This window comes from Moschus berezovskii, chromosome 4 (assembly GCF_049115385.1).
Source record: "Moschus berezovskii isolate FMDL1 chromosome 4, NW_MosBer_1.0, whole genome shotgun sequence".
NCBI lineage: Eukaryota > Metazoa > Chordata > Mammalia > Artiodactyla > Moschidae > Moschus > Moschus berezovskii.
Window position 1 is genome coordinate 43,291,210 of NC_142463.1, and position 11,548 is coordinate 43,302,757.

Below are 11,548 nucleotides of genomic sequence, written 5' to 3' on the forward strand. Positions count from 1 at the left end.
ATTTTACAACAAAAAGATGTTTCATTCCAAAAAAACTATAAACAAATGATTCCAAGGAATTGGATATTTAAATAAGGATGCTTTGGTACATATACACAATGGAGTATTATTCAGCCATTAAAAAGAATACATTTGAATCAGTTCTAATGAGGTGGATGAAACTGGAGCCTATTATACAGAGTGAAGTAAGCCAGAAAGAAAAACACCAATACAGTATACTAACGCATATATATGGAATTTAGAATGATGCAAATGATAACCCTGTATACGAGACAGCAAAAGAGACACAGATGTATAGAACAGTCTTTGGGACTCTGTGGGAGAGGGTGAGGGTGGGATGATTTGGGAGAATGGCATTGAAACACGTATGTTGTCATATGTGAAACGAATCACCAGTTCAGGGTTGATGCATGTTATAGGATGCTCGGGGCTGGCGTGCGGGGATGACCCAGAGGGAGGATAAAGGGAGGAGGGAGGTGAGAGGGGGGTTCAGGAGGGGGAACTTATGTAAACCCGGGGCGAATTCATGTCAATGTATGGCAAAGCCAACCAATATAATATTGTAAAATAATTTGCCTCCAATAAAAAATAAATTAATTACTTTAAAAAAAAAGTAAACTGGTGGGATTAAAAGGAGCTGATCTAAAAAAAAAAAGGACTCTTCTAATGAAGCAAAAACTTATTTTCTTATATAAATAAGTATGCTTATTTCCTATTCTTATGTTATTGAGTTTATATTTTTGAAATCAGATTTAAGTAGAAAATAGTCACACATTTTTAGTAAAGTAGCATAGTCATAAACACGATTTAAAACCTATATTGATCTTCTGACTCAGCTTCACCCAGTGGCTTCAGTAGGTATAGGAATTCTTGAAAGCATATCTCATGTTCAGACAGGCTTCCATAAGGAAGTCATAAACTATCAATTCCTATGGTAAAGGAAGAAAGCTGCTTAAACTTCTCAAAAGATAAAGTAAACCACACAAACAATTGGAATATCTTACAAATGCTGGAGACCTTTTCAAGGAGCTAAAAACTTGTTAAACACTAAATATATTAGAAATTTAGCTCACTTGAGTAAAACTCCTTCAGCAAACATTGTAAACAGGATGGAGAACCTTCTCAGAACTGTAAACATTGGCAAGCTGAAAAAAAACAAAACAAAAAAAATACTTAGGTAGAGTAAAATTTGATTCTCCAATTAGTATTTTAAAATAATGCTAACCTTTTCCATTATAAAAACTCCATGCTGATTAATCTGTCACTAAATTAAATCCTTAATTCTCTATAGAAAGTATTTAAAAGTCTGAAAAGGTTGCTTTTATAAAACTACCAGAAGCAAAAAACACTGAACTAATTATAAAATGGTAGAAAATATACATCTATTATCAAAAACTAGTAACAGCCACTTTTTAATTTTACCCTGCTTATTATGTTAGACATACTCATGGTGGTCTTTAAAAGATCTTTCTTTTCTAGACTAATCTCCCTTCCAAGCCCTAACCTTCAAAGAACACTGGTGATCATTTTACCCTATAAAACATTCCTTGATTGTCCTTTCGTGGCAGTAATTTTTTTCTTCCTCTAAATTCCCAGAGTATTTTGTTTGCACTAATCGAACATACAGCCTCTTGCAATATAATTATTTCTGACTCTTATCATCTCACTCCAAAGTGCCTTATACTTGGCTGGTAATCAAAGATGGGGCATGAATAGATGGATGGATGAATGACAATGGAGGAAAAAGAGCAAACTCTAACCAAGTAGCACTCTGCAGCAGGTCTGTATTTCTTTCCAAATGGGTAATGAGATGTATGGATAAAAGGATGCCCCACCCATGATAAACATGACTTCCATGGAACCCTCCCCAGAAATACCATCGTGGTCAAGTTTCTTGGGTCTGAGGAAATGAAAAAACCTTGGTCTCTGACCCTCAGAGATCTCTCCATTCTGTTTTACAATCACCCATTACACCCGAAGTTTAACTCACGTGGCAGCGGTGAAGCCCTGAGTTTCTGTTAAATGGTTTCCCTATGTGTATATTTTTAACATCACATGTTTCTGATACATATACTCCTTAAGTGGAGAAGATAAGAACTGAGAAGTTACAGAGTAATAAGAGAGTATTGTCATGGGGTAGACTTCTTTCTAAAAGTGAAAACGCTGCCTCTACAGTCATATGACCATGGGAAAAATGTTAATGATATTTTTATCAGGGTTCTATCAGATGTTATTTTAACTAACTCATGTTAATGAAAAACTACATCTAATCTTACTTGTGAAATTTGCCTAAAATATAATATTTAAAAATTGTACTAAAGAATTGAAATCTCAGAAGCCTAACATATATCCTTCACTATTATATGTCTGGAAAAATAATGAAAATCTCCCATCAAAGTATTTTATAACATTTTAAAGCTTCTATCATCAAAGTGAAAGGGAAAAAACCTGAAACAAACAAAAAAGTCCTCTTCATCTTCAAACTTAAAGAGATTAAACTAAAACCTTTGGTGTAATATTTACTTAGTAACAGAAGCTTTCTGGTCCTTTCTTTTTCCAGAATCAGTAACAATGTGTTAAACATTTGACATTCAAGTACAATTTTAAGAATACATTATATTAACCTCACTAGTAAAATAAAGTTATCCATACTTCAGTTTCTTTGTGCTGAACAGTCCCGTGATTTGGTTCCCAAAATATAGTAGAGGTAGTGGAAACGTCTAGAAAATTTAAAAAGGGATAACAAAACTCAATAATAAAGACAGCTAAAACAACGTCCTTTTCAAACAGAAACAGTTTTGTTTACACGATCAAATTCTTTCCACATAAAAACATAAGATTAGTTCTCACACACAATTTTGGCTCCTATGAAGCACCCAAACAACATTACTCCTGGATAAAGAGCTCTGTGCAAAAAGAGAGAGAGAAGAATGGAGGAGGAAAAAAGAAACAGAAATATGAATATGATCAAATCATATGGGACAAATCTTTGCTTTAAAGAATGATAATGTAGAGCCAACAGATCTAATGTTAGCAGAAAAAGGAAAGGTATTTCATCTTCAGGTGGAGTAAAGCAAAGACAGATCAAAGAATACTAAACCCAAAGAATAATGACTGAAGGATACACTAGCTAGATTAGATAGACAAATGCAGAAAATGCAAAATGGTTGTAATCCCAACAAGTGTTTATTAATTAAAACAATACAAGATCTAGGGGCTTCTTTTTTTTAACTTTAAAGAGACTGTGGGACTTTTTAAAAACGCTTATTACTACTTTCATTCTTTACCTTCCTTATACCCACTTTGGACTGGGCAATTTCAAGGCTGCAATTTTTAAATATGTAAGGCATCGATGGAAAATATACATAGTGACTTCATTTCGAAAATAAAGTATTACTTTTTTTTTTTTTTTACCTTTCGAGGTACATTTCTGTCAAAGTCAGGAAACTTGACTACCCTGAGTGCCTTTCCCACCCAGAGTACTGCCACTGTGGCCACCATCTGTAAGCAGAGAACACAGATTCACTGTTCCACACATAAAGACACACTCAGAAGTTCCAACGACACAAACCACGTAATGCTGAAGAATCCAACTAACCTGGCCAAGTCCAACACACAGTGAAGAGGGAAATCTACAAAAAATGGTAGAAAAAAAAACCCACAGCGTCAGAGAAACCCGAACTCAACCTTACAAATGCAACCTTACAATGCACTTTGATACAAAACACACCAACGTCCGCCCCTTATCCAAATGCCAATCAGTGAGGACAATCACTGATGGCTGTCAGGCAACACCGCTGATTTTGTAGCTTCGGGCTGCCACTTGTCTCATCTTGTCCGTTTCTACAATTTCAGTTTTCTGCAACGGATTTTTCTTGGAAGTTAAGACATACATCTTTTAAACGCTTTCTCACCTTTCTAAAAAGGTGCTTCTGCCTAGGGGTCCCAGTAACAGCATCACAATTTTAAATGGGCTTGAGGATGCCTAGGTCCCCAGAGGCTGTCAGCGAACCCGGGGAACCCTGAAGCCCCGGACCCTGGCCCGGGCTGTGGAGAAGGGCGGGCACCTCTCTCCGGCTCCCAGTCAGGCATGCACAGGAATCGAAGAGTCACGAAGCAACTTCGCTCCGTCGCTCGGAAGAGCGGGGTTTCCAGGGCGCTGCACTGCGGGCAGGGCAGGAGCTTTCCAAACGCGCGGCCGGCGGCCCCGAGCTCCGCGCTCCGAGCGGGACCCCCACTCCAGGGCGCCGGGCAAGCCGGCTCCGCCGCCCGGGCCGCGCGTCAGCCGCCTGCCCGCCCTCCCCGGCTCCCGCCCAACTTTGTTCAGCTCCAACTTTGCAGCCAAAGTGCAGGGAGCCGGCGCCCAGCCGCGGCCGCCGCCCGCTCCTCCGCTCTCCTCTGCGCGGCCTGCGCCGCCGCCGCCTCGGCCCTACCTGTAGTTGGTGAGCACGCTCTTGTTGACCACGACGATGAGGAAGGAGCTGACGCCGTAAAAGCCGGCGGCCAGCAGCTTCAGGAACACGGTCAGCGTTTCGGCCGACGCCATCCCCAGCTCCTCCTCATGTCTGTGTGTGGAGGCTTTCGCGGGGGCTTCTCCTTTAACCCGGGCATGCTGACGTCTATGAACTTCCGCCATGGCTGCGGCGGCGGGGCCTGCGAGGGAAGCGGCGGGTAGCGGGCCCGAGCGGCGCGGGGGTCCGCGGCGGCAGCCCGCTGCGAGCTCGCGGGGCCGGGGCCGGCGCTCTGAACCCGCTGCGCTCGCCGCCTCGGCTCCCCGCGCGGCCGCCGCCTGTCTCCGCCCAGGGGCAGGGACGCTGGGGTTCACACGCCCGGGGACTTCGATCGGGCATTGTGCAACGCGGGGTCAGAGGCAAGGGACCGCGCCTGGCTCGGCCCGGGCGAGGGCTGGAGAGGGCTCCGGGAAGGGGCGCTGGCGACCCTGCGTCCCGGACGGAGAGGAAGAGGAACCTTAGGGGAACCACTCGGGGGCACCGGGGCTCCCGGCGGCACAGCACAGTCGCGGGAAGAAGCTGCCGAAAAGCGCCTGCGCGCGAGCCTGCTCCGGGTCTCTCCGCGGCCGCGTACCTGGGATGCGGATGCTGGCGGCCGGAGGGCTGACAGCCGTATTTTCTAGATAACTCCGGCAAGCGGAAAAATAAAAAAAATAAAGACCCACCTCTAATAGGTAACAGGTGGTCGACTCAGTAGTTAACAAGGTGCGGGTGTCTAGACTCACTTGAATGCTCTTTTGGTCTCTCTTGCAGAAGGTCCACGCCCTTAAAAAGTATCAGATATGGACCAAGTGTAAACATTCAACAGCTATTTCAGGCATTCTGCATTGCCTCCTATTTCTTAACGGTTTCTGAACCCAGAAAACATACAATACAGTCTTATTTGCAGATCAAGGGAGATTGTTTAAAGAAAAGTATTGCCAAAAAGTAGAAAGATAATCAATTGGCTTACGGATTGGTGAAAGAGCAGGGTGTTAAGAGCTGAATTCCTATTCTAGGTTTCTGTGTACTCTTGGGTCAGTGAGTTGACCTCTTTGAGCCTCCATCACCTCATCTCTGGATATAAAACTAGTTTTCAGTAAATGGTAGACATTATATATAAGAGAAACAAATCATTATTACCAGTTTAAGCAAAGAAATGACATACCTAATTTTATTTTATTTTTTAAAAAATTTATTTATTTTAATTGGAGGCTAATTACATTATTGTATTGGTTTTGCCATACATTGACATGAGTTTGCCCTGGGTGTACATTTGTTCCCCATCTTGAACCCCCCTCCCACCTCCCTCCCCATCCCATCCCTCTGGTTCATCCCAGTGCACCAGCCCCGATCATCCTGTATCATGCGTGGAATCTGGACCGGCGATTCGTTTCACATATGATAATATACATGTTTCAATGCCATTTTCCCAAATCATCCCACCCTCGCCCTCTCCCACTGAGTCCAAAAGACTGGTCTATACATCTGTGTCTCTTTTGCTGTCTCAAATACAGGGTTATCGTTATCATCTTTCTAAATTCTATATATATGCATTAGTATACTGTAGTGGTGCTTTTCTTTTTTGGCTTACTTCACTCTGTATAATAGGCTCCAGTTTCATCCACCTCATTAGAACTGATTCAAATGTATTCTTTTTAATGGCTGAGTAATACTCCATTGTGTATATGTACCAAAGCTTTCTTATCCATTTGTCTGCAGATGGACATCTAGGTTGCTTCCATGTCCTGGCTATTATAAACAGTGCTGTGAAGAACATTGGAGTACCTGTGTCTCTTTCAATTCTGGTTTCCTCGGTGTGTATGCCCAGGAGTGCGATTGCTGGGTCGTATGGCAGTTCTATTTCCAATTTTTTAAGGAATGTCCACACTGTTCTCCATAATGGTTGTACTAGTTTGCATTCCCACCAAGTGTAAGAGGGTTCCCTTTCCTCCACACCCTCTCCAGCATTTATTGCTTGTAGACGTATGGATAGCAGCCATTCTGACTGGCGTGAAATGGTACCTCATTGTGGTTTTGATTTGCATTTCTCTGATTATGAGTGATGTTGAGCATCTTTTCATGTGTTTGTTAGCCATCTGTATGTCTTCTTTGGAGAAATGTCTGTTTAGTTCTTTGGCCCATTTTTTGAATGGGTCGTTTATTTTTCTGGAATTGAGCTGCAGGAGTTGCTTGTATATTTTGAGATTAATTCTTTGTCAGTTGTTTCATTTGCTATTATTTTCTCTCATTCTGAAGGCTGTCGTTTCACCTTGCTTATAGTTTCCTTTGCTGTGCATAAGCTTTTAATTTTAATTAGGTCCTATTTGTTTATTTTTGCTTTTATTTCCAATATTCTGGGAGGTGGTTCATGGAGGATCCTGCTGTGATTTATGTCGGAGAGTGTTTTGCCTATGTTCTCCTCTAGACATACGTAATTTTAATGTCAAGAAAGAAAAGTAACTTTGAATGAGTTACCGCAAAATTTTGTCTATAACTTTTCAGTTTTTTCCACATTTAAAAATTATAGTAAAATTTACATAACACAAAACTTAACCATCTTTACCTGGTTTTTATATAGTGAAATATACATAGTATAAAATTTAGTATTTTAACTTTTTTGAGTACACAATTCAGTTTAACTTTTTTTGAGTACATAATTCAGTGCTGTTCAGTGTATTGTTGCACAGCTCTTACTGCTACCCTTCTCTAGAACTTTCACATCATCTCAAACAGATTATGAAACTACTAAACAATAACTCCCCATTGCTCCCTCCCTCTGTCCTCTGGTAACCACTATTCTATTTTCTGTATCTATAAATCCATATCAGTGGAATCATACAGCATTTGTCCTTTTGTATCTTCATTTCATTTAGCTCAGTATTTTCCAGGTCCATCCACGTGTAGCATGGGTCAGAGTTACCTTCCTGTGTGAGGCTAAATAATATTCATTGTATATACATATTTTGAGCTGTATGTTTTAAATTATCCTGAGAACACCTGTGTTCTTTGAATGTTCCATAGTAAAAACTAGCACAAGGATGAAACTTTTAACATGGTCCACAAGGGCTTAAGTGGCGTGGCTCCTGCCCTCCCCACCTGCTCCTCCCTAGGTTTTGGCTAACTACACCCAGTTCCCTGAAGAATAACGTAGGTTCCTGTTGCCTATTTCTCTGTCCTTACTCCCATATTCCCTCCATCTGGAATGCTTTTTCCTCTCCCTCCCCTGCCGCCTGAAGAACTCTTACTTTTCCTTCAATATTTATGCAAAATATTGTCTCCTCTCTGGGTACCTTCTTTCACACTGCCTCTCCTGGCCCTCCACAGAAATGTCATCTCTTGTGCTTCTCCCACCCCAGCTTTATTCATCCCCTTTTATAGGGACCCTGGAATTAGGTGTTTGCCTGACAGTCTTCCACTTCACAGTGAGCTCCTGGGAGCTGGGTGAGGCAGGGGATGCACTGCTTGGATGCACTGTTTGGATGTTTTTGCTAAATGAATCAATGATATAACTTCAACGATGAGGGGGAAAAAAATGGTCAGATTTCTTCCTTAACTGCTAGTAATAGAAGAAAAATATTCGGGCAGTTATATTTTGAGAAACATCCCTTGTGAAAATATTATTTTGAAAATAATAATGTCCCTCATAACAAAAGCAAACAAGGAAAAGAGACTTGTATCACATGCTGTCTTCCTTTCACCCCAACCCACTTTTCAGAGAAAGTGACTGCTAACTGTTCAAAGGCTGTGCACTTAGAGCCACTCTCTGTGCCTACATACACACACACACACATACATAAACATTTACATGCATACACGTATATTTACATATGTGTATTATTATACATTTTTTAACATAAATGGAAAGAATCACTTGAGAAACACTGATGCCCAAGCCAGACACTGTCTCTGATGCTGGTTTTGCGACCTTGGGCAAGTTACTTGACAATATGGTGCTTCAGTTCCTTTGTCTGTAAAATGGGGATAACAATAGCACCCACCTCTTAGGGTGGTGATGAGAATTAAATGAATTAAGTTAAATATTTAGAATATAGTACACACTTTGCAAGTGTTCCTAATAATAATAATCAAGGGGATCAAACCAGTCAATCCTGAAGGAAATCAACCCTGAATATTCAGTGGAAGGACTGATGCTGAAGCTGAAGCTCCAATACTTTGGCCACCTGATGCAAAGAGACAACTCATTAGAGAAGACCTGATTCTTGGTAAGACTGCAGACAGGAGGAGAAGGGGCCGACAGAGGATGAGATGGTTGGATGGCATCACCGACTCAATGGACATGAGTTTGAGCAAACTCAGGGAGATGGTGAAGGACAGGGAAGCCTGGCATGCTGCAGTCCATGGGGTCACAAAGAGTCAGACACAACTTAGCAACTGAGCAACAATAATTACTATTATTATCATTATGCAACCTTTCTCTTTTCACTTAGTATTACTTGAAGGCCTTTCTGTGGCAGTAAAGAGACTCTATCTACCTCGTTCATTTTTAATGGCTGCCAAGAATTCTGTCAGTTGGATGCATCATAATTCATGTGGTCCGTCCCATGGACATTTAAATTATTGCCATTTTTTTCAGTTTATAAACAATATGTCTTTGATTATCCTTGTCCATTCCACTTTTGCAGGTATCAGTTTCTAGAAATGGAATTGCTTAAAGTCTACTTTTTAAAAATATTAATGAAATGAACAAACTGATCCCCAAAGAGGTTGTACCAATTTTATATTACTACTAACACTGTATGAAAAGGAAATATTTTCTAAAATCAGATGGGGATAATGAAAACCACTGAAAAAGGCCAAATAATAGTTCAAGTGCTACTCTGCAGAAGATGAAATGCCAGGTACAAATTTCTGCAGTAACACAAAATGAAATAAAAATAAATTACTTAAAAAGTACCGATCTGAGCAATTACTATTGTTTTTCTCAGCATGTTTACATACTTTATTAACAAGTATTTACTAAGACCTACCATAGGCCAAGAACTGTGTTGGATTTTCTCAACTCTAGCAATGATTTGTGGACACTCAGTAAAATGCTATTAAATCTAATAGAGTCACACATGCTCAGTACGTGCCCATAAAGATAAGATCAGGTTCCAGTATTCCAGCAGGATTTTTATTATAGGTATTTAGACTTATAGGCATTTTAGGCACTCAAATCTGTTTCCTAACCTTAGTAATATTAATCACAGAATTATATATGGGAAATTTATGCATTATCTGATAAAGTTTGATGAAGTTTGAAACATATCTAAGTAAACTGTACAAGATTGGAAAAACTAGATTTAAATGTTCTCATTGATATACATGCTTACTCTGTTTAGAAATGTCAACATTGTAGGTTGATATATTTTATATCTTGCTATGGCAACCCACTCCAGTGTTCTTGCCTGGAGAATCCCAGGGATGGGGGAACCTGGTGGGCTTCCGTCTGTGGGGTCACACAGAGTCGGACACGACTGAAGTGACTTAGCAGCAGCAGCAGCAGCAGGTGTAATTATTAACAGAAAAACCTTCTTTGTATTTAAATCATGTCTTTTGCTTTAGCCATTACATTTCTCCATGAGGGAAATTGATCTGTATACTATTTGTTAACATGACTCATATTTCTGTTTCTTTTCCCTACACTTCTCCCTTTCTGTAACTCACTTGCTTCTTCTTATACTGGAATTTATTTGGCCTTTTTTGGTGTTTGCCTTTGTTCACCAATTTCTTGTTGCACTGCCAGGCTAGATCATACCCAGTAACCACTGTGTTGCATCACTGATTATACTATAGCCAGGGAGCAAAGGTCTTAGGTGTTTCCTAGTTGAGCAATGCTTTTAAAGTTCAGAGAACCACAGTGCATGGAAGAAGCATGCAGCTTCTCTGCAGGGCCTCATCCTTTTCTGTGTTGGGTTGGAAGGAGACATTATTGACAACCAATGGTGAACCTGGCAATGTGCTGTAATTGAAATTCATTATCTCCTTTCATCCTTACCACTCTAGGAAGTAGGTTTGGTGAGACAACATAATAACAGGAAAACAAAGACCTAGGAGAAGTCCTGAGTCCCACAGCTCTAAGTGACTGTAAAGATTTGGCCCCAGTCCATTCAACATTTGGTTTGCTCCTCCACTAGACACCCCTGTATTACACAGGGTAGGTGGACACTTGCTTTTAAAGTTCTCACAATGCCGTTACTTCCTTCAATTACCAAGGTTAATGTTCAGTAACGCTATGAAGAAAAATAACCAGGATATAGGGACACCAATCTATTAAATTCATTGTCACTCGTGACCTATTCACAAACACCATACCAGACATCAATTTATGCATTGAAACCACGGAGACATTTCCAACTCAATTTATTTACAACTGAAGCTTACACAAATTTATTCAAAGTCAGTTGCTCTGAATCTTCTATCTCTGTGAACTAGCCTCACTACCCACCTGTTCACTGGATCTATAACTCCCTCAAACCACCTTCAAACTCACACCAAATTAGTTTCATCCCCTCCAAAACCCTGAAGCTAGTCACCCCTAAGCCACAACGACCTGCAAGGAAGGACACGCAGCTGACTCTCAGTCTTCTCTTATCTGTGACCACCTCACAGAATCTGCACTACGGACCCTCTCCCTTCCTTCAGCTACACTGTCCTCCCTAACTCCCGGGACACCGCACTGTCTGCTACTTCTGGTTCTCTGAGTGCCCCTTCTCATTCTTTGCTGGCTCATTTTCTTCTACCATATCTTTAAAATAAAGTTTCATATCCTCCAAGGCTCTATCTTGAGTCTTCTCATTTGATTCCTATATATTTTCACTCAGTAATCACATCCCATTCCATGGCTTCAATTATGATTTAACATTTTGTCAACATTTCCTAAATCTACTCATGTGTGTTCTCTTGAACTCCCGATTTGTATATCCAACTGTGTCCTGAACATCTTCACTTGGATGACTTTCTCTGAGCCCCTTCAACATGTCTGAAATTAAACTCATCCTTGTCCCCTGAACCCCAGCAAACAACTCCGTTGTTCCCTATTGTATCAAGAAATA

General features: G+C 40.8%; 1 protein-coding gene across 1 annotated transcript in view; it reads right to left on the reverse strand.

The window, feature by feature from the left end:
- SLC35D1 (solute carrier family 35 member D1) overlaps positions 1 to 4,834 on the reverse strand; it is a 49,421-nt gene extending 44,587 nt beyond the window's left edge. The window contains exons 1-5 of the mRNA XM_055402459.2: positions 4,434 to 4,834; positions 3,599 to 3,632; positions 3,415 to 3,501; positions 2,653 to 2,720; positions 1,074 to 1,145 (exon numbers count right to left, since the gene is read on the reverse strand). Of these exons, the coding sequence (XP_055258434.1) occupies positions 1,074 to 1,145; positions 2,653 to 2,720; positions 3,415 to 3,501; positions 3,599 to 3,632; positions 4,434 to 4,636 (464 nt within the window). The 5' untranslated portion in view covers positions 4,637 to 4,834. The remainder of the gene's footprint in view (positions 1 to 1,073; positions 1,146 to 2,652; positions 2,721 to 3,414; positions 3,502 to 3,598; positions 3,633 to 4,433) is intronic.
- Between the last annotated feature and the right edge of the window lie 6,714 nt (positions 4,835 to 11,548).